Source organism: Trifolium pratense, linkage group LG1 (genome assembly GCF_020283565.1).
Source record: "Trifolium pratense cultivar HEN17-A07 linkage group LG1, ARS_RC_1.1, whole genome shotgun sequence".
In the NCBI taxonomy this organism is placed as follows: Eukaryota; Viridiplantae; Streptophyta; class Magnoliopsida; order Fabales; family Fabaceae; genus Trifolium; species Trifolium pratense.
Window position 1 is genome coordinate 31,861,379 of NC_060059.1, and position 23,466 is coordinate 31,884,844.

Sequence of the window (23,466 nt, forward strand, 5' to 3'; positions counted from 1 at the left end):
CACGTAGCTTCAAATAAACAGGCATCGAGTGATAGGCAACTGGTTTTCCAAACACACTATTAGTCGAGTTTCAGTCAAATTATCCAAGACAAAGTTTCCTGCTTTGGACTCAAAATCCAGTCTTAAAACCAATTTTATAACTACTTACAAAACCACCTATTCATTCGCATGGCTTACTATCTTAGACATCATAAAGAAAAAGCTCAAAAGGTGCATAATTTAACGTAGGAAGAGGGATATGTACAAGGGAATCCAAGTTTCTGAAACCATATCTATCATTCCTTTGACAGCAATAATATTATATACACACAACAGAGGAATGTACCTCAATAACAGAGCTAGTCATCCTCTTTTATAAGCTTAGAACTCCTAATTCTTAAGCATTAACATCTTAATTGTTCAGCAAAAACTAAAATGACGGTACAGTTGTACTGGTTGGTGCCTCCATGCTAGTCTACAATTTATTAATGCTGAAGATTATTGTACAATGAAAAAACCACGAGTCTCACTTCTTCTAGGTAGTTCTTTCTATATATTTTTTTTAAAAGCTTGATTTAGTTAATTTAAACAAGAATTCACAGCTTACTGCAGTTGTTAAGCTCTTACGAGGTTAAAATAGCACATCTCTTTAAGCGAACTTGCACAAATGCAAAATTGAAAACTTCGGAGGCTCCAGGTCCTGCACAAGAACATTAAAAACATTAGTAACATGATATTTTGATTTGAGGGTAAGACCCTGACTAGTGCACAGTTGGGTGCATTTTTCCTAGCCATAAGATGCATCAGTGAATTCTTCTATTATTAAATGAAATGCCATTGTGCAAGATAAACCAAATTGGAGAAGCAATGTGTTCAACAATTTTGAGATCATGCAAAGGATAGGCAGCAGGTGATCTCCTTGACTTAGATGAAACAATCCTTTCATTCAAGTGGGAAGCTGGGCAATACGCCATTGTCTTATAGACATCATACAAAGAAAATGAAAAAAAAAATGTTTTGGGAGTCAATAAGAGTAAAAATAGTTTAAGAATAAGTCTGCAAAGAATTGTTTCAACAGACATGAACGATCAGTCCTAGTATCTATGTAGTCCATGTTTGGCAAGTCTAGGTCAATCAGCACATGATGATCATAATTCAATATCCAAGCGATGTCCAAAATCCCTATACTCTTCCCTTGTCAACATTTGACAAAAGGACTTGATTAGTTTCGTAATGTGTTACTTTTACCTTAACAGTTGTTCCAACTTATGTAATTGGTAAATAGAAGCTCAATTTTAGAACATTGTCTGGCACATATGAATCTACCCCAAAGGCAATGACTTTTTCCTGATAATCTAATTAAACTTTGTTATTACTGGATCTCAAAGAGGCCTTCTTTAATTGCCAGATCAAAGAAGTTACAAATGGGTTGCTTAAGGTTAGGAACAACGTGGAACCAATACCAAACATAATGTTAACTAAATGAAAATTTATAGGTTGGAAACAATGCAACAAAATGTGCACAACACCAAAAGCTAATATCCAGAAAATATGTAGCAAGTGTTATGGTCTGTGATGTTTATATATAGAGGTCACGGGCATAACAGATTCAGTCACAAGCTACCGCTGATCATTCAGACAAATCTTTTCAGAAGACTTATATATGGTCTGTGATGTTTATATTAAATGATTCACTATTCTACAAGTAGTGTTTGTGGTCTCTAACAAAGGGCAACTATTTGTAAAAAGAATATATGAAAAAATAACTAAAACATTTTGAATAAGTGAAGATACACTACTTACCTATTTTTCTCTTTTGGTTCATAAAAAATTCTTAATATTCCACTGTTAACAAATAGGTCACATAACCTAGATTTACTTCATACTCCAATTGTAGTAAGAAATGCAGTATATATCAGCTCAATCATCTGGCAACAAATCTTCTTTAAAAATACAAGCCTATGAGGTACCTGAATCTCTAGTCCCACAAGTAGATAAGTTAGTCCTTGAATAGCACCAAGCACAATAATTGTGGTATTCCAATTCCTGAAGTGTAGTAAACAAGTGCAGTGGGCTTTACTGTGAGCGTGACACAAGCATATGTCGGTGAAGTCACCAACAGACTGCGTTCAACAAAAGTAGGCATGTTCAACGAAATAAATCATTTGCTATCAGCAGATTCCCATGAAACAGCTGTTCAAATGTTCTCAATCCAATCACAACGTAGCTGTAAATATGTGATGTGTAGTCAAAGAAGATAATTACATATTCCATAGCAAAAAGCTATATACCGAATGAAACGGTCTACTGGTACTTTCACCAGTACCCTTTGCACGAGCAGGATCCATTTTTGAAATGATGGAAACGACTTGAGTCTCTAAGTATGATCTCATGTTCAACGATCGTGGATATGTAGGTAATGGCACTATGGCAATCACCGCAAATACGTAAATTCTTAGTGATACGAATAGGTGCACCTGGAGGTAGTGTTAGGATGGCATAGGCAAGAGCCAACTTTTCACTATGTTCAAAAAGCAGGTCATCTTTTTCTTCATCATCCACATCATGAAGAGCAAAGGTTGTTTGTGGAACATACCCAATGGCCTTAATGCGCTGAATCAGATCTGCAAGTGTTTCATATATCTGCTGAGATTGTGAGTGAGTTCTGTCTCCTACATAGAAGGTTTCCGTGCCTTTCTTTCCTTGGACCCAGCTGCAACCAGGTCTTTTCTTGATTCCAGTACGTTTCATCAAATATCTAATCCTAGCCACATCTTTCCAGCGACTAGCATTGGCATATATGTTTGAAAGCAATGTATATGTACCATCATTAACAGCCTCCAATTCTGACAATTTTTTTGCTGCAAATTCCCCAAGTTCCACATTCGAGTGTATCCTACAAGCACTAAGCAAGGCCACCCACACTACTGGTGGTGGTTCCATCGACATATCATTAATGAGTCTCATAGCATCACCTAGACGACCAGCACGACCCAAAAGATCAACCATACAAGCATAATGCTCTGCTCCAGGTTCAATGCCAAAATCCTTGCTCATTCTATAAAACAAATTGATTCCACGATCCGCCATTCCCGAATGACTACAAGCATAAAGCACAACTAGAAATGTTATGCCATCAGGTACTAGAGCCGCTTTCCTCATCTCACCAAAAACACGGAGAGCATCTTCCCCGCGTCCATGCATGCCATACCCTGTGAGCAATGAGGTCCAAGAGACAGCATTTCTCTTCGACATGTTGTCAAAAACAAGTTGAGCAGTATCTACATCTCCAGATTTAGAATACATGTCTATGAGACAATTAGCCACAAACAGAACATCTGAATCAATACGACTTCTTCTCAACACATAAGCATGTATTTGCCTACCAAACCTCAATGATGCCAAACGAGCACAGGCCATGAGTACACAAGATATAGTAAAATCATTAGGAACTATACAGTTATCAATTTTGAACATTTCAGAGAAAAGTTGCAGGGCATGATTTGCATCACCATGCTGAGCATACCCTCCGATCATCACGGTCCAAGTTACCACATCCCTATCTTTGGGACATATTTCATCAAACATCACACGAGCTACTTCTAAACTCTTGCATTTAGCATACATATCAATTAGAGCATTAATAACCATCAAATCATCATGACCATGCTCCTCCTTGAGAATAAATTTAATTGCATAACAGTGAGTTTCTTTCCCATGAAGCAATGCTCCAACTGACGCACAACCAGAAAGCAATGAAACGAGAGTAACCACATTAGGACGACAACCACATCCACACATTTCCCTGAACACGTCCATTGCTTCACAACCGAACCCTTTCTGAGCATACCCAGCAATAACAGAACTCCAAGTAACAACATCCAACTCAATTTTCTCTTCCCTCATTTTCCCAAACAAAGAAAGAGCATCCTCAAATCTACCATTTTGAGAATACCCAGTAACCATAGCATTCCAAGTAACAACATCCTTAAACCTCATCCTCTCAAAAACCTTATCAGCATCCCTCATTTTCCCACATTTTGCATACATATCAACCAAAGCATTCCCAACAAAAACATCATCAACCAACCCAGTTCTAACACAAAAACAATGAACCTGTTTCCCATGTAACCCTAAACCAAGAAAACCACAAACAGGAAGTATATTAACAACACCAACAGCCTCCGGCAACAACCCATGACCCATCGTCATTTCCCTAAAAAGTGAAACCGCAACATTCGGAACAAAACAATGCGAATAAACAGAAACAATCGAATTCCACGACACCGAATCACAAATCCCTCTATGACACAATTCATCAAACACCTTCCGTGCGTCAACAACCGCCTTACATTTCCCATACATTGACACCACCGCATTACAAACAAACACATTAGAATCAAAACCCGATCGTAAAACAGACCCATGAATCGAACCACCGAGTTCAAAATTCGAAATTTCGCCACAAGCTTTAAAAACAAAAGGGTATGTATAATGATCAGGAACCCAGTTAAGTTTTTTCATACGACAGAAAAGTCGTAAAACAACATGAGGTAAATTTAAGTGAAGTGCATGTCTTATTAATTGGTTCCACCAGTAAACTGATGAATCAGATGGTGTGATGTTTTTTTCTAGAAGTAAAATGGCGTTTTTTGTGGAATTGAAGGATATGTAATTGGCAATGAGGCTGGATATGTTTGTGTAGTTTAAGATATGACCGTGTACGATGTTTTGTTGATGAAGTAGTTTTGTTTGGATTAAGGTTTTGCATTGTTGTTTTGAAATTGTTGTTGTAGTGGTGGAATGGTATAAGAGAATGTGAAGTGGTGGTTTTGAGTTGAATGGAGGGAAACGTAAGAGCATGCTAATTTCAAATGATGATGATTATGCCGCCAAGCATTAATCAAGAACTGTGTGTTAAAACTATATAGTGCAAGAAGTGATGTAGTGGCTCGTGGTTCATCAAATTTTGTCTTTGTTTTGTGTAATAAGGTTTTTTTTTTTGTTTTTTTAATAGCAATAATAAGGGCCTAAGTTCAAAAAGGAGAGAATATTATTATACGCTACGCTAATTATAAGAATTTTTTTTTTTTTTTGGTACATACTACAAGAAAAAAGTTAACCCTAAAATTATTTGCAGCGAGAAAATAATTAACTTAAGCTGGACAAGACTTAAAAAATATTATTGTGGGACCTATCACACAACTTAAATAAGCTAAAACATTAGCGCATATGTTTGTTTTATGATACGAATGATGAATCTTCACTCTCTATTTCCATTAAGGTAATAGACGAATTTGCTTGCAAAGACTCCATCCAAAATGACCACTCTTATCATGATGAAGGAGAACGTTAACCACTATTTTGGAATCAATCATGAGTTCAACCTTCCTAAAACCTAATCTCTAAACATGTTGTAAATACTCTCCAAAATTCCGCTACAAAACACTAATCACCTTTCCCAAGACCAGAATGATTATCCCCGCCCGATGGGTCTACATCCATCCCTGAATGTCATCGAGTACTATTAACTTCCCCGCCATTCTTGTAACTGTCACATGTAATCCGCGCAGGTGTGTTCGCACCCCTTGAGTGGACGAGAGTCCGACATTCATTCATATTCATAGCTTAGTCTACAAAAATAAAAGAGGGGACCAACCTCATCGTGGTAATTATCGAACATCTTTGATTGCTTACCTCTAATGTGACACGTTCCCTCCCAGTTATATGATCAACGAGATCAGTCGGCTAGAGTACCTAGAGAGCAGAGTTGGGCTATTCTTCTTCTCGGGTTTTTTTTTTTGTTTGGTTTCAATTTTTACAAATTTAAGATTTGATGAAACTTTTAATAAAAAAAATGATTATTTTATTTCCTTCCCTAATGACTTTTTTTTTAGTACTTTTAATTTATTATTTTTTTTCAATTTTTACAACTTTAAAAATTGATGATTTTAGTTTTTGATGACATATGTTGTCAAGTATAATCATGACACATGACGTCATGTGGCCCAATAAGGTGACTTTATAGACTAAATCAATTGTTTTTAATTTGTAGGGACCAAATAAAAAAAAATAGGGACTAGAATAAAAAAATTATAATTCCATGGAATAATATTATATTTAAAACATTTTTTATTAAGTAATTATGTTTAAATCGATGGAATGAAATGAATTAATATTCCTTTATTGGAATTTTAAAAATAATAATAATAAAATAAAATAATATGGAATGAATTTCATCCCATGGATTCCCTTCAATTTTATCCCCCAATTCATCAATCTCGTTCTGTTATATTTCATCTGATGGAGTAATATTTTTTGTTTTAGTTCTATAAGTTTTGCTTTTTTGTTTGAGTTCAGTCATTGCATCTTCAAAAGTTATTATTGTTTAGTTACTGATGTCATACTTTGCCCAATTTAATCACGCCATATGGCCTAATAAAAGTAGTGTTAGGAACTAAAAACAACTATACTTTTAAATTTGTAGGGGCAAAACTTCACTAAAAAAACTCATAGGGACTAAAACGAGAGAGTATTTATATTTGCATAGGCTAATATTACATGGGGAATGTTAATGCACATAGTTAAGGATTAATAAATGATGTTCAGTTAGTAGGTGACATATCAAGTGAGATGAGGTTTTATCCGAGAGTTATCTGAGAGACGAAACTCATGAAAAATAATTTATCAAATAGATGAAAACTCATTTATCAAATAATTTAACAAAACTAGTAATAGACCCGCGCCGTGCTATCGCATGGGTCGTAACGTTACGACGATATTTTTTTAAGTTATAATTTGGTAATCAAAATTGGTTGCAATTATAAATATTTAAATTGAAAGAAACAATTACATAGAACATATTTATATATCAGTTAAAATTTATTCCGTGTAAAATAGTTTTTTTGAAATTTTTATTAGTAAGAACTTGTTTCACATATGATAATTATTTTGACTTTTTTATCAGTTATAATTTATCTCGTATATGATAGTTAAAATTTATATATCAATTAGAATTTACCCCGTGTAAAATAGTTTTTTTTGAAATTTTTATTAGTTAGAACAAATGTCTCACATATGATAATTATTTTAAATTTTTAATCAGTAATAATTTATCCCGTATACAATAGTTAAAATTTATAAATCAGTTAGAATTTACCCCGTGTAATTAGTTTTTTGAAATTTTTATCAGTTAGAACAAATATCTCACATATGATAATTATTTTAATTTTTTTATAAGTGATAATTTATCTCGTATACGATAGTTAAAATTTATATATCAGTTAGAATTTACCTCTTTATAAAATAATTAAAAATATATATCATCCCAATATGACATAAAAAATGCATATTAGAAAAGTGAGAGAAAGAAGATACCAAGAATGCAATGTGAAATGAAGATGAGGTTAGATGATAGAATTTTGAATAATTGAGGAGAGGGAAAAAAAAAATTAACTTTGGCCAGACATTGGGAACCGAAGTGGATGTGGTAGCTTCACATGGGTACAAATATGGCTCAAACAAATTCACAAAATGGCTTAGTTGGCTCCAAATATACCGATCAGTTTGGTTTCCCATACAACTATGGCTTAGCAAAAAGTAATTTTTTCTCTCACAAATTCACAAAATGACTTAGTTGGCTCTAAATATGGCTCAGTTATTGAATTCTTAGTTCAGTTACAAAAAATTTGGACACCAATTGCCCTTATTTTGGACACATGGCAGCATTTTAAGTAAGGTTATTTGTGATTTTCCAGAACAATAAATTTTCTTATATAAATTAGATTAAATGGAGGGGATAAAGTCATAATTTATTTAGGTGCTTGAGTTAAATAGATTGGTTTGTTTTTTGTGCTTCTGGTAGTTATAGATTATAGTTTCAAATTAAAACTTAGGCTTCAAATTTATCAAATAATTTTGGTGTCAAATGTTCATGTAATAACTAAGTTGGTGCTTTAGATTAAAAACAGAGAAAATACAATATATGCCACCTAAATAAATGACTTTATCCCTCCTTGAGAAATATTATCCCCAAACTAGACGCTAATGCAATCACCATCTCATCTACTCAACTTATCTCACACATCCAAATCAATACCCCTACTCCTGCTCTCACGGCATTTGCCACCATTGTCACGATTTGTGTATGAATCTTCTTCACCCATGCATGTTGGAAGTTTGAAGCCACCATTGTCACTTAGTGGATACAAAATTAAGACCTACTATTATATCCACACAAATAATATGCATTTATTCTTTTTATTCTAAAAAAAAGTATATACACTTATCTAAGCTGCAGTTAATAATACAATAATAAATTGAGGCAAAAAAATATGCTAAAATTAGTTGAATTATGGAAAGAAATTAAACATAGTAAAAATTGAAATTCGTCCCTTAAAATTTTTAGTAAAACTTTTTTTTACTTAAAATAAACGATATTCATTCATTCAAATTGATAGAGTATATCGATGCAATATAAATTCAAAGTCGCTAAAAATAAAAAGGATAAATCTACGAACAAACTCACAGTATCCATGTTAATAGCATAAAACGGCAGACAAATTATATATGCCTACAAATTTAAATAAGACTATATTGAAGTATCCGGAATATCCATGACTCCGGATTTGTAGCGTTGATAACACCAAAATCGACATATTTGATTGAATCTGCACTAGATCAAAATTAATCATTCAACCTGAAATAAATAAACATCGCACAAAGGCGAGACAACAAAAAACTCTGTACGCAGACGGGAAATCAAACAAACAAATATGTGAAAATCACTTACTTAAATGAAAAGAGAAGAAAAAACAACTTAAAGGGGTGATTTTGAGTCAAAAGTTGACCCAAAAACCACCCGTCTTTGATGGATGCAGAAAAAGAATACACTAGGATTTAGAGGGGGGAGGTAGCTGAGAGAGAGATGTGTGTTAGTAAAACTATCATACTCATATTTTGCAATGAGTTCAAAAAAAGTACTATATAACAATATTCTGTCTCTTAAGTTTATGAATATTTATCGTTCAAAAAAATTAGCAATGCAGTTTGTTGCCTACTTACCTTTCATTCATGTTTATACTTACCTCATTACACACTAGTAGATCATTGTGTGCTAAGGTAAAACCGCTAGTAAAATCCTTAGATAAAATCCGCAGAAAAATCCTATGATAAAATCCACCTGAATGACTTTATCCCTCCTTGTGAGATATTAGCCCCAAAAGAGGGGTTTGAGTTCCCTCCATTTGTTATCTCTCCATTTAGAGAGAGATACACATAAGTAAGAATTAGCGGGATCCATTAAAGTGGATCTCGCTAATTTGTGGACCCCACTGATCTTCACTTGTGTCTAACTCTCTTTAATGAAGAATAAATGGAGAAATAACAAATGAAAGTAACCTAAACCCCACCGATCACCATGTTAGTTAGCTTTGTTTTTGTTTGTGGTGCAAGTTAAACTCATTACCTCCCTACTCCAACCCCGTGTGTCTCATCAAAACCACATATTACCTTCGTCTCAATATATAAGACTCTTTTCAAAATTTTGTTGTCCAATTTTACAAGAACTTTTTCAAAGTTCAAGATCAATTAATTAATTAAATTTTCACAAAATACCTCTAAATAAATGAAGAGAAATAAAATATTGAAATTCTGGCACACTCGTGTTACGATGTTGAACTCAATGCTTCACCACTGTAAGATACTTTCAATGGGTGAATCAACGATTCAACATCCAACAACGCTTACAAAATGAACAATAAACTTAACAAACTGAAAAATAAAATAACACAGTTATTTGTTAACCCAGTTTAGCATAAGCCTACTCTGGGGGATACCAATCCAGGAGTGAATCCACTATGATAGTATTAGTTTGAAGCCCTTAATAAACAACTCGTTTAAGACTTCTGACCTAATCACCACCCGTGTTATATTCTACCTAAGACACACTTAGGTATGAGAACCTCCGCTCACCTCCTCTTGACCACAACCACTGTGATCGTACACTTCTAGATTCAACAGGTGAAGACACACTTCATAACACACACACCACTTCCGTACTTAAAAGCTTTGGAATGGTATACACACACTATCTCCTTGCTTAGAAGTTCTAGAGATATTACAACACAAAGACACACAGTTCCTAGTCTAGTAGATTAACACAAGACTCAGAATACAATTGACACAATACTAAAACCTAAACTCACGCTTTGTAAAACTCAAATCTGGTTTCAGTGCCTTGAGCAATGGTGTCGGCATCTTTAAATAGCCTGCGCTAGCATGGGCTAGGTCTTGAATTGGGCTTCGAAAACTCAGCAGGATCAAAGGTTCCTTCAAGGAATATTCTTCAATTAAATGTTTTGTTTCCTTATTTGGATGATCTGATTAGCAACCAAAACTAGGTCACGAATGCCTTCTGAATCATGCGTGACGGCGCTACTTGGCGCATTCGAAGAATTAGTGTGGATTCCATATTTAGAAAAAGGCGCGAGATCACAACACACACAGGCCCGACCCACTGGATGTGGTATCCAATGTTGAAGCATTGTACCCAACATCTTGCTTATACTGGATGGTGGAAGCATGTCGTTCCACATCAAGATAGATTACATGTTTTAGCAAAATGAGGCCAATCATACAACGCCAACAAATATCATCATTTCTTTCTCTTAATAATTGAAGGTGATTTTCGAAAAAAAAACTACTCTTCTTAATTTTTGTGTTTTTGTCAAAGATGTTTTATATTTTGGTACGGAGGTCAGGGGCGGTGCTACATACAAACCAGAGGGTGCAAATGCACACCATGACTTCTTAGCAATTACACCTACTAATACTATCCTATTGAAATCTAGGCTTGCACACACTGATCTTTTGCTATTGCACCCTGCACCCACAACCACAGTTTGACACGGCTTTGTCATTTCATACTTGATTTAAGTGGCTGCATTACTTTCTCTATCGGTAGTCCTATAATTCATGTTTAAATTACAAAAATGATGACACTAATATTTGAACGAATATTAAGTCTTCAAAGTTGTTTGCTAAAACAAATTAATCTATTAGACTAATAAATCATCGGTTTTTAATATGGAAAATATATTCGATAAATACATAACTTTAGTTATAAATTGTATAATTTAAATAATACTCGATTATTGCTTTGAAAAATTTCAACCGATTGAATTGAATCAAACTAGCATTTGTTTTATTGGTTTAGTTCAAATTTAGTATTAAAAATTACAAAAAACAAATTAACTATTTTTTATTTGTTAGGTTTTTTCCGTTCTTTCAAAAAGTCGAACTAACCCAAACCATTTTCAATTACTCATTTTTTTTGGGTACACAATTACTTATTTTATACACTATTATTATTAAATGAATTTTAGGATATTTTTGGTGTATACCCATTTGAGAAAGATTGAAATAAGAGATAGCGATGTTAAAAATTTGTACTAGGGGAATGAAGGGTGTTAAAATATAAGGATTTAATTGATATGCACCGACGATGTAAAATAATTTTATACCGTCAACCAATACCAACCATGTTTTCCGTCACATCACCCCATTTTACCCCACTTTCTTGACATGACATGACAAAATGATGATTATTTATTGGACGATGGTGTAAAACTATTTTACACCGTCGGTGCATATCAATTAAACTCAAAATATAGTAGTTATAAATTTTAAAAATTTGCAACCCGAGTCAGGCTCCGCCACTTACGTAGGTAGTACCAGTAGTAACTAAAGACAAAAGTGGAAGACTTTAATTAGGCTGAGTCTTTGCTATTACATATGAAAATATCAAGGTGACTACTTCTCTACCCTCACATAAATTGAGGGTAGTTGCCCTATGCTGATGTGGCACCAATGAAATTCATCCACGTGTATTTAAGTCAAACATAATTAATTTTTTACCATAAATTATTTTGACTACTTTTATTTTCAATTAATTATATTTTATGTTACTAGTTTTCTTTAATTATATTTTAGACTATGTGTAAATATAATTAGAATTAATTTGATCATTGAATGCTTGTTTCTAAATGTTATATATTGATTCTAAAATACCAATATTATTAGTAAAAAAAAATCAATGTTATAGATTCGAAAAAATAAATATATATCAATGTTAGTTTAAATAAAAATAATAAGAGAACAAAAACAACAAAGAAAAAAAAACTAATATCTCTAATTTAAATATACAATTCCACTTGTACATTTATTAAATGAAATCAAATAATGCTTCAAAAAAAATCAAATCAAATAATTCATGCTATTCCGGTGTAAATACTCCCTCCGTTTCAAATTACTTGTCGTTTTAGAAAAAAAAATTGTTAGCTATCTAAGTCACTCATGTAAATTCCAAATATTTAGGAGTAGTTGAAACCGTAAAAGATTATATATTTGGAAAATTAAAGTTTGTTTTTTTAAGTTTTCAAAAAAAAATATGTTTGTTTTTTAAAAAAATTGGTACATAACATATTAAATTTATTGGAAAGATAAAGTGCGTGGAAAAAAACAAAATAAGCTTATTGGTGAATTAAAATAAGGGTATAATAGGAAATTAAGTGCAAAAATACACTTTCTTAAATTTTTTTCCTTCTAAAACGACAAGTAATTTGACACAGAGGGAGTATATAGTATTTATTTTTTCAATCTCTTTAAATCATTGCATAGATTAACGTTGGTCGATATGATGTCGATCTTAGAAAAAAGAGGGGAAAAAATTAGGTTAAGTAATTAGGTTTAGGTTTGCGACAATGGTCTGATCTTTCTTTTAGTTCAGATGAACTATTTATATTTTTACTTGTGATCAATAGTTAAACCCTAAACAAGTTCAAGAGTTAGTTCGTCTTCTTAAAATAGTCGAACCTTTTCATTTTGATCGGATAAATTTCAGGTAGACCGCACTTGTGATCGATCAAGCTTCTGTGTGATTGTTTTGCGACAATGGTCCGACCTTTCTTTTAGTTCAGATGAACTATTTAAATTTTTACTTATGATCAATAGTTAAACCCTAAACCCTAAACAAGTTCAAGAGTTAGTTCGTCTTCCTAAAATAGTCGAACCTTTTCATTTTGATCGGATAAATTTTAGGTAGACCGCACTTGTGATCGATCAAGCTTCCGTGTGATTGTTTTCCGACAATGGTCTATATTTCCTTGATATAGTGTGCAAGTTTAAGAGTATGTTACTTGATATACCTAGTCTCTATTTCCTTTTATGGAAAGGCAAAACAAATCATTTTTATTTATTACTAGATCATTCCTTACAAAACCCGTGTCTATTGCATATTGTAACCCGAGTAAACTGTGAAATACCCCCTGAAATTTTAAAATTCGTCAAATACCCCCTGAAATTTGGAAATTGACAAATACCCCCCTGAAATTTTAAAAAGTCAACCAAATTGCCTTCTGGCGTGGACTCTGACTGGTAGTGCAAGGGGGCAATTTGATTGACTTTTTAAAATTTCAAAGGGTATTTGCCTATTTTCAAATTTCATGGGGTATTTGACGTATTTTAAAATTTTAAGAGGGTATTTGACGGTTTACTCATTGTAACCCATTACTTGGTGCAATTAATTCGATTCATTTGAGTTTTGAATTTTCAATAAAATGGTAATAAACATTGAATTATATTCCTTATTAGTCAACAATCATAAATCAAATTCTTCTTAACTCAGTGGCCAATCAATTGGATCAATTTTCTTGATTACATTTTCCTAATTTCATTTTGTCTTCTCTAAACTATTTTATTTTTAATTTTTTTCCGATATGGACAACCAAAGAAAACAAAAATAAAATGACGATGAAAAAATAAGTAAAAAAAAACAGGAAAAAATATGCTAAAAAACATAACATCTAAGAAATTGAAAATCACAAGTTTTAGAATCTTGAAGAAATCCGATAGATCGGTGGCGAAGACTGCAGTAAAGATTGACATCGGATAACACAAAAGCGGAGGAGCCGTAGAATGCTAACATGACGGTGGTGGAGGCTGCAGCAGAGATTGAAAGCATTAAGAAGAAGAAGAAAGTTTTTTGACAATAAGAAGAAAGTTTTTTTTTTACGCGAAGAAGAAAGTTGTTTGAGACGTAATACAATTTGAAGAAGAAGCAAACAAATCAGAAGTAATTAGGTTCAAAATATAAATTCATAGAATATAATACATAAAATATAATTAAATGAAAATAAAAATAGTCTAAATTACTTTATGGTAAAAAATTAATTATGTTTGACTTAAATAAATGTGGATAAATTTCATTGGTGCCACATCATCATAGGGCACCTACCCTCAATTTATGTGAGGGTTAATTAGAAAAAACCAATCAATGTGTGTATAAATACCACCTCATTTCCCATTATAAAGCATGCAATATCATAATAACTCTCTTGTTCAATTATACTTTCATTTCATTGTGTTCAAATTTCCAAAATGCTTCAGAACATGAAGCTTTTACCAATGTCCTGTCTTCTCTTGTTCTTCTGTTTGTTTGTAAATGTCACACCATTTCATGCTGCAACAAAAGTCCAAAGCCGCGAGGCAGATGCTCTGTTGAAGTGGAAAGCAAGTCTTGACGACGAAAGCAAGCCTTTGCTCTCTTCATGGATTGGTAATAATCCTTGTGGTGGTTGGGAAGGAATCACATGTGATCATCAGTCAAAATCCATATACAAGGTAAATCTTGCCGATATTGGATTAAGAGGTACGCTCCAAAGTCTCAATTTCTCATCACTTCCAAAATTTCGCAGTTTAGTTTTAAGAAACAACTCCTTCTACGGAGTTGTTCCAGACCATATTGGGGTGATGTCCGATCTAGAAACTCTTGATTTGTCAATAAATAATCTCTCCGGTAGCATTCCAAATAACATTGGTAATTTGTCCAAACTATCCTATCTTGATCTCAGTTTCAATTATCTGACTGGGATTGTTCCATATCAGATAACCCAATTGGTTGGTCTTTATGTATTGTCTATGGTTGCTAACCAAGATTTAAGTGGCTCACTTCCTCAAGATATTGGTAGATTGAGGAATTTGACAATGCTTGATATTTTTTCGTGCAATTTCACAGGGACTATACCAATATCGATAGGACAGATAACCAACATGTCACATCTTGATGTAGCACAAAACAACCTTTTTGGAAACATTCCTAATGGAATTTGGAAAATGGACTTTAAGCATTTGTCACTTGCAAATAATAACTTTAATGGTTCCATCCCACAAAGTATTTTCAAGTCACCAAACTTAGAGTTTCTACATCTTCAAGAAAGTGGCCTTTCTGGTGTCATGCCTAAGGAATTTGGGATGTTGGGTAATTTAGTAGATTTTGATATTAGTAATTGCAATCTAACTGGGTCTATCTCTATTTCTATTGGAAAGTTGGCCAACCTATCAATTCTCCACTTACACCACAACCAACTTTTTGGCCACATTCCTCGTGAAATTGGGAATTTGATCAACCTCAAGCAACTATATCTTGGAAATAACAGTCTTTCTGGCTCTATTCCTCAAGAAATAGGATTCCTAAAACAACTTGTTGAACTTGATTTGTCTAAGAACCATCTCTTTGGCGCAATACCTTCTACGATTGGAAACTTGAGCAATTTACAATTACTTTACCTTTATGGAAACAATATCATTGGAAGCATTCCCAATGAAGTTGGAAAGCTCAACTCCCTTACCACAATCCAATTGTTAAACAATAAACTCTCAGGGTCAATTCCATCTTCCATTGGTAACTTGGTCAATTTGTATTCTATTTTACTTCAAAATAATCACCTCTCTGGACCAATACCACCTTCCATAGGTAATTTAGTTAATTTGAATTATATTTTTCTTCGCAATAATAATCTTTCTGGACCAATTCCACATTCCATAGGTAACTCGGTCAGTTTGGAGATTATTGACCTTACAGAAAATAAGCTCCATGGACCAATTCCTTCCAGTATCGGAAATTTAACAAAATTAGGTGCATTAAGTGTGATTTCAAATCATCTCTCTGGAAAAATTCCAACAGAATTGAATAGGCTTAACAATTTGGAAGATCTGCAGTTAGGTGAAAATAATTTTATAGGTCATTTACCTCACAATATTTGTGTTAGTGGGAAGTTAACTTTGTTAAATGCTCAAGATAACCAGTTCACAGGTCCAATTCCAAAGACTTTAAAGAATTGCACAAGTCTTGTGAGAGTGAGACTTGAACGAAACCAATTAGTTGGAAATATAACAGATAGCTTTGGTGTGTATCCAAACTTGGAATACATGGGATTAAGTGATAATAATTTGTATGGCCACCTTTCTTCAAAATGGGGAAAATGTAAGAATCTCACAAGCCTTATAATCTCGAACAATAACTTAACAGGAAGTATACCACCAGAATTGGCTAGAGCAACCAATTTACACATACTTGACTTGTCCTCGAACAAACTTAATGGAAAAATTCCAAAGGAGTTGGGCAACTTAACTTCTTTGATCCAACTCTCCATAAGTTGCAATCATCTTTCGGGTGAAATTCCTGTACAAATTGCATCGTTGCAAAAGTTAACTATCTTGGAACTTGCAACAAATAATTTAATTGGCTTCATCCCGAAACAACTTGGAAGATTCCCTATGTTATGGAACTTAAATTTGAGCCAAAATAAATTTGAAGGAAATATTCCCGATGAGATTGGACAACTACAAGTTATTGAAAATATTGACCTTAGTGTGAACTTTTTGAATGGAACCATACCAGCAATGCTTGGGAGTTTAAAGTACTTAGAAACATTGAATCTGTCACATAATAATCTTTCTGGTACAATTCCCTTAAGCTATGGTGAAATGCCAAGCTTGACAATTGTTGATATATCGTACAATTGGTTGGAGGGTCCGATTCCAAGCATTCCAGCCTTTCAAAAAGCCCCGATTGGAACATTGAGAAATAACAAAGGCTTGTGTGGTAATGTCTCTGGTCTTGAGCCTTGCTCAACACCAAGTACCAACTTTCATAGTCATAAGACTAAAATGATTTTGGTGCTAGTTTTACCACTCAGTCTAGGATTTATATTGTTAGCAATATTTGCTTATGGGCTGTTGTATCATCTATGTAAAACATCAAGCACCAAAGAATGCATGGCTACAGAAGAATCACACACTGGAAATTTATTTTCAATTTGGAGTTTTGATGGAAAAATGGTGTATGAGAATATCATAGAAGCCACAGAAGAGTTTGACAACAAGCATCTCATTGGAGTTGGAGGACAAGGAAGTGTTTACAAAGCAGAGTTGCCTACAGGACAAGTTGTAGCTGTGAAGAAACTCCATTCATTACAAAATGGAGAAATGTCCAATTTGAAAGCTTTTGCAAGTGAGATCCAAGCTTTAACAGAAACCCGACATTGAAACATTGTGAAGTTATATGGGTTTTGTTCACATTCACTACACTCATTTTTGGTTTATGAATTCTTAGAGAAGGGTAGTGTGCACAATATTTTGAAGGACAACGAAGAAGTTGATCATTTTGATTGGAATAAGCGGGTGAATGCCATTAAAGATGTTGCAAATGCTTTATGCTATATGCATCATGATTGTTCACCTCCTATTGTTCATCGTGACATATCCAGCAAGAACGTTATTTTGGATTTGGAATATGTGGCTCATGTCTCAGATTTCGGAACATCTAAGTTTTTAAATCCCAATTCATCCAATTGGACTTCTTTTGCAGGCACCTTTGGATATGCTGCTCCAGGTCAATTCCTTTTGTTTATTTTTTGACAACTCAATTTGCTTTATTTATATTATGAATTGATGGTTATATTATTTTGTAGTTCATCTTTAGTATTTACATGTAATTATTTCACAAATTTCTAATCTCATTTCATGTTTTTTCAATTTGCTTTTTTCAATTTCTACAGAACTTGCATACACAATGGAAGTAAATGAGAAATGTGATGTTTACAGTTTTGGAGTATTAACCTTGGAAATACTTTTTGGGAAGCATCCTGGAGATGTTGTAACTTCTTTGTGGCAACAACCTCCACACAGTGTTATGGACCTGACACATGATACTATGTTGTTGATAGATAAGTTGGACCAACGTCTCCCCTATCCCTCAAACAATGTCCAAGAGCTGGAATTGGTTATAAGGGTAGCAATTTCTTGCTTAACTGAAAGTCCACGTTCTCGCCCTACCATGGAGCAGGTTTGCAAGCAACTTGTAAAGTCATGATCATCTTCAAAGGGTTAACCGCATATATAGCCTAAAGATTGTCCTACGAAATATGCTTCAATACTACTTCTTCACTGTTTTGCAATTGTAATACTTTAGTTGTTTTATCAAATTTTGTAGATTCTATTTAAGCTTTTTGCTTTGTATGCACTGCACTCTTTTTTCCATCATCAAGTTTTATTCCACTGGATTTTTCTGATAAGGTTTTTAACGAGGCGGTTACTTATATCTGTTTGTTTCTTGAGTTTTGGTCTAGTCCCTACAACATGTTTGTTCTCTATTACAACTTTTAATAATGTTTTACTTTGAGGTGTTACTTTATGTGGTCAGGGATAGGGGTACCAACCTAGTTGAGATGTCTCCTTTCTATCTTTCACACCTAATTGATTTATATAAAAAAGAAATACTCAAATTACATGTTATTATAAATGCATACAAAGGAAACAGTTGAATATCTAAAACATTCAAAGAGAAAGTTGAATATTATTAGTAACAGAACTGCAAATGACAGCAGAAACTATGTCCAGGGAGCCACACAGACGATGCAATGTAGCTGCTCTACCAAAATAGATCCTGGATCGACAAGAGGCAAGGATCTAGCCTAAACTACAGCCCAAAGGGATCTCATGCCTATGGCACAAACAACTCAAGGGTGGATCTAGCCTAAACTACAGCACAAAGGGATCTCATGCCTATGGCACAAACAACTCAAGGGTGCAAGAAGTATAGCTTTAACCAACCGTTGGTTTGCTTTAACAAGATTTAACTGAAGTGAACCCAACGCGAAGAGAATACCTAAAATAAGAACAGAACCGACTATAAGCCATGAGACTTAATCTTGTCACAGTCATAAGCTAGACTAATGCCCTGAAATTGCTCCTAATATGTATCAAGCTCTCCAACAAAGCTTGTTGAATTAGTCGCAAACAAGCATTTCAAATAAATTTCCTAGACAATATTGGTCTGAGTGGCTATTAGATTCGGCCTTTTAACCATATGTCTAGGGTTTGAATCCTCGGAATAGATTGTATCTGTTTGGAGAGAAGTTTCCCCTTTATTGGTACTCTATGTTGTCGAATTAGGCGTATCGAGACTGATTGTGTAGATAACAGGGTCTATTAAAAAAAAAAAACAAAATGGCAATGTGTTTAGAAGATGCTACTCCAAAATGCTGGTGATAGAATCGACACACATCCTCTAAGAAAATGAGTTATCGGAAAGATTATAACTCACAATACATATCCTAGTTCTTCATCAAGTTGCTAAATCATCTCCCTACAGCCTACCTAAAGCTATTTTCCAATGTGAGTTGTTAGCAAATGACATATAACTTTTGGTAGGAATTACTATTTTTTAGGCAAACCCAGTCTTATATTTTGATATCTACCTGTAAGTAGTGAATGGAAGATATCTTCCGATAAGTACTATTAGGGGGATTTTTGGAATTTTATGAGGGCTGTGAGCAATGAGGTGGGGGAAGGAGAAGACATGTAGCTTTTGGAATTTTAATGTGTTGATGTGTTTCTCGCATTCTCGAGATGTTTTTCATAGGTACATCTTTAAATATCAAATACTTTTATGCACAATATAAAGACATAAAATTTATTAGAATTTTTTTTGAGAGTACTGCTTTACTTACCTTTATTAGGTGGTGTTTGGTTTTGGCTTAATCACCGGTGATCCGCTTATATACAGCGCCTTTGTTTTGTAGTTCCATTTCTTCTCGGCCTCTGTTCGTCTTGTACAGAGACAAGTTATTAATAATAATATATTTTGCCGTTCAAAAAAAAAAACAGTTTTACTTACCTCAATTTAAGAGTCTTAAACTTTTGAAATTAGTTCATATAAAAATTGCACTGAATGACATCAACCAACTTGTATCAATCAACTTGAGCCGTTTCCTCAATTAATTTTTTGTTAACAAAAAAAGATTGAATGTTCTTGAATGATCAAGAGTTAAAAAATCGGTATCACAACAGGTATCAACCACAAATCAAATATATTGGAATGAAAACAAAAAATTACTGTAGCAAATGAAAAAAAAAATTCATCTTTCAAAACGTTGGTACCAAACTGGGTCTTGGGACAGAGCAAATTTGCTCAATTAAGGTTCAGTTGAATGCTCAAGAACAAGAAAAATGGGTAAGGTTGTACCTTTTTTCAAGCAGAAGATTGAGTGGCAATCAAAAATGAAAACATGGGTTCATCTTTTCAATGATAATATATTGGAATGAAAGTTCCAAAATCACCGTAGCAAAAAAAACAATTTAATCTTTCAAAATATCAGTACCCATACAGGGTCTTGGGACAGAACACATGCTCAATTATTAAGGTTCTTTAGTTTTTATTAAGCAGAAGATTGACCGTTGTTGAATAATCAAGAATGAGAAAATGGGTATCTCGACATGAAGCAATGCAAATACGTGAAAAGAAAACTCAAAAAATTACCTCATCAAACCAAAAAGTTTATCTTTCGAGGTCTCGGCACAAAACATATTAGTTTCTTGATCAAAATTATGTTGAAAGTAATAGAGATGATTGAGTGGTCCAACCAACATTCATAGAGGTTTTATAAAAAAACTATAGTATTTATCACCCAACATAAATTCTACAATGCGTTCACCCAACATAAACTATAGAACTTGTTTACCATATTTAGTTCTTTAACTAGTGCCCCAGGGGCACTAGTTAGCATTTTCCTTAACTAAATTAAATGTGAATTTATCATTCCTTTGAGTAATATTTTGTCCTTGTTTATAAGTTAATTTATGTCCTTCAAACTTTTGAGTTAGAAAGAGGTTTAGAATGAGACGTACCTTCATAGGTGATGATGTAACATCCCAGACTGCTTTAAGAATTGCTTATTGTCCCCACAAACAACACGAGTCTTTTCATCTTTTCAGTATGTTTTGTCCTCACTTGCACCCTTTATGAGAATTTTCCACAAGTGCTCCAAGTCAAGCACGCTTACACATTTAGCATATTAGAGAATCAAGCAATATAGGAAATATATTTGCTGAAAAATCAGTACTTAGAAGAATAGGGACTAATATTACATATAAAATACAGTCTCGTGAGCTTTGAAACTATCCTCAGTCAAGTCCACTAATAATCAAACAGAAAATTGAACTATACTTAATTTGACCATAGGATTTCTATACAAATTTTGGTCAGTATTTAAAGATGAACTACCAACAAACTAACTTAGTCTCACTCAAATTTATGAGTTTGATATTCAATAGCTCTTGGTCTAGTTATAGGCAGTATTATCACAAAATTTCAAGGCAACTAATTATCCATATACTTATATGATGACATAAAACATTATCATTTTTGAAATGACTTATTTTTAGACTTATGAGAGAAATAAACCTATTAAAAGTCTGAGTCGCTCATCCTTGCAACCTTCTTCCAAAATCCGAAATCAACCATACATGCCATAAAGTACCACTTTCTCTACTACTTATTTTCATGTAATTGATCATTTTTAAACAAGCATTCTAGGCACATTATAACAGAACTTCCCGGCACACAACAACCATCATAATGTAATCTCGTTATCTCGATAATATGTGATCATTGAAATAGACCTTAACTCAAGAAATTCTCATGTTGACCATGATACTTGAATTGTGTCCTTACAAACAGAAATTGTGTAAAAGCAGTCAGTATAAATTCAAAAGAATCTAATGTTATAATGTCAATATAGGCTGAATAAGTTCTCAAAAACAAAAATAGACTGCACGCACCTGTAATTGTTCCCTAGTTTCTATCCTGCAACCAGAAAGCTGGGATTCAATAGAAAGTTCCCAGCACCTGTAATTGTTCCCTAGTTTCTATATCCTGCAACCAAAGCTTCTATCATCTATGGGAAATTGGTTTCATTGTGAATCTAAAAGGATGACATTCGGCTATTACAGAACTGCACTAGTGTACTATACTGTTGAACAAAGTTCTATATATAAGAATATGTTGTTATATGAATCTAAAATGAATAATTCAACCATGTTTGAAATCATAAAAAAAAAAACTTGAATAGCTCATAACCTGAGAATTCCTTCTCATCAACTAGCTTTTACATTAAGGCATCATCATGCAGTTTTGGACCATCAAGAAAATCCCTTACAAAAATTACGGAACAAAATATATTCATCTTATTGTTGAATTTTGAGTTAGAGGGCTCATGTTTACCACACAATGCATTATAGATAATGAAGAAAAATTCATCTCGGTGACAGATTCACGATTCGGGTCATAATGCATTTTACTCTGACACCATTGTCTCATAGAGGCATCAATTCCTTACAAAACTTATGAAACATTAGGTAATAGGGTCATTAAGATCATAATTCAAATCAGTGACAGATTCACGATTCGGGTCATAATGCATTTTACTCTGACGCCATTGCCTCATAGAGGCATCAATTCCTTACAAAACTTATGAAACATTAGGTAATACGGTCATTAAGATCATAATTCAAATCAGTGACAGATTCACGATTCGAGTCATAATGCATTTTACTCTGACGCCATTGCCTCATAGAGGCATCAATTCCTTACAAAACTTATGAAACATTAGGTAATAGGGTCATTAAGATCATAATTCAAATCACTGCAAAATTGAATTCAGGACTAAGGGTCACCAAAACACAATAGATATCCATTCATGGATTTTGAATAAAAATTAATATATATTTTTTGACAAAAAAGAGGACACGGATAGAGATAATTGCTTGAGTGGCTATTAAGGCAACAAGTAGCTTTCACATTCAGGGACTAGGGTCATTAAGTTCGTCCAACATTTTACTCTATAGTCATTGAGGCATCTATGATCCATCCGTTACAAAATTTATAAAACATAGTATATTCATCGATTCCAATGGTCAAATTTAGGGTCTCGGCACAGAGCGTATCAGTTTCTTTGGATGTTCTTTTGTTTGATTGTCTAATATCCCATAAGGCTGAGATTCAAACAATTACTATGAAGAAAAAAAAAATATAAACTAGGAAAATTGATACATGACAAAATTCAACAATATAACCTCTCCACTCATGAAATCAAAACATAAAAAACAGAGACATGAATCATATACCTCATTTTCAAATTTGGGATAGAAATTTGCTCTAGTTCGTGCATGAAATCACATCAACACCAACACCTGAACCATCAACCTTTCCTTTACCCACCAGCATGCTTTCAAGTTTCAACACTAACAGTTCCATGAGATTTCGGTTTCGAAATCACCGCTGAACCTTGGGAATTAACCACCTTATTA

General features: G+C 33.6%; 1 protein-coding gene and 1 pseudogene across 2 annotated transcripts; one reads left to right on the forward strand and one right to left on the reverse strand.

Annotated features, from left to right (window-relative positions):
* Nucleotides 1–261: 261 nt before the first annotated feature.
* LOC123910558 (pentatricopeptide repeat-containing protein At5g16860) lies at nt 262–5,017 on the reverse strand. 2 transcript variants are annotated; one of them, XM_045961714.1, is made up of 2 exons: nt 1,950–5,017; nt 262–679 (listed from the first exon to the last, which is right to left on the reverse strand). In XM_045961714.1, the coding sequence occupies exon 1, from the start codon at nt 4,840–4,842 to the stop codon at nt 2,296–2,298; it is 2,547 nt and encodes an 848-aa protein (XP_045817670.1). In that variant the 5' UTR covers nt 4,843–5,017; the 3' UTR covers nt 262–679; nt 1,950–2,295. The 2 variants fall into 2 exon arrangements, with proteins under 2 accessions (XP_045817670.1, XP_045817677.1); XM_045961721.1 differs by having other exon boundaries at nt 1,783–5,017.
* A 9,179-nt stretch (nt 5,018–14,196) lies between these two features.
* On the forward strand, nt 14,197–18,271 carry LOC123910551 (annotated as a pseudogene).
* The last annotated feature ends 5,195 nt before the right edge of the window (nt 18,272–23,466 follow it).

Bases quoted from the DNA above. Each gene is read 5' to 3' on its own strand.
- LOC123910558 (XM_045961714.1), bottom strand. From the start codon at position 4,842: ATGCTCTTACGTTTCCCTCCATTCAACTCAAAACCACCACTTCACATT.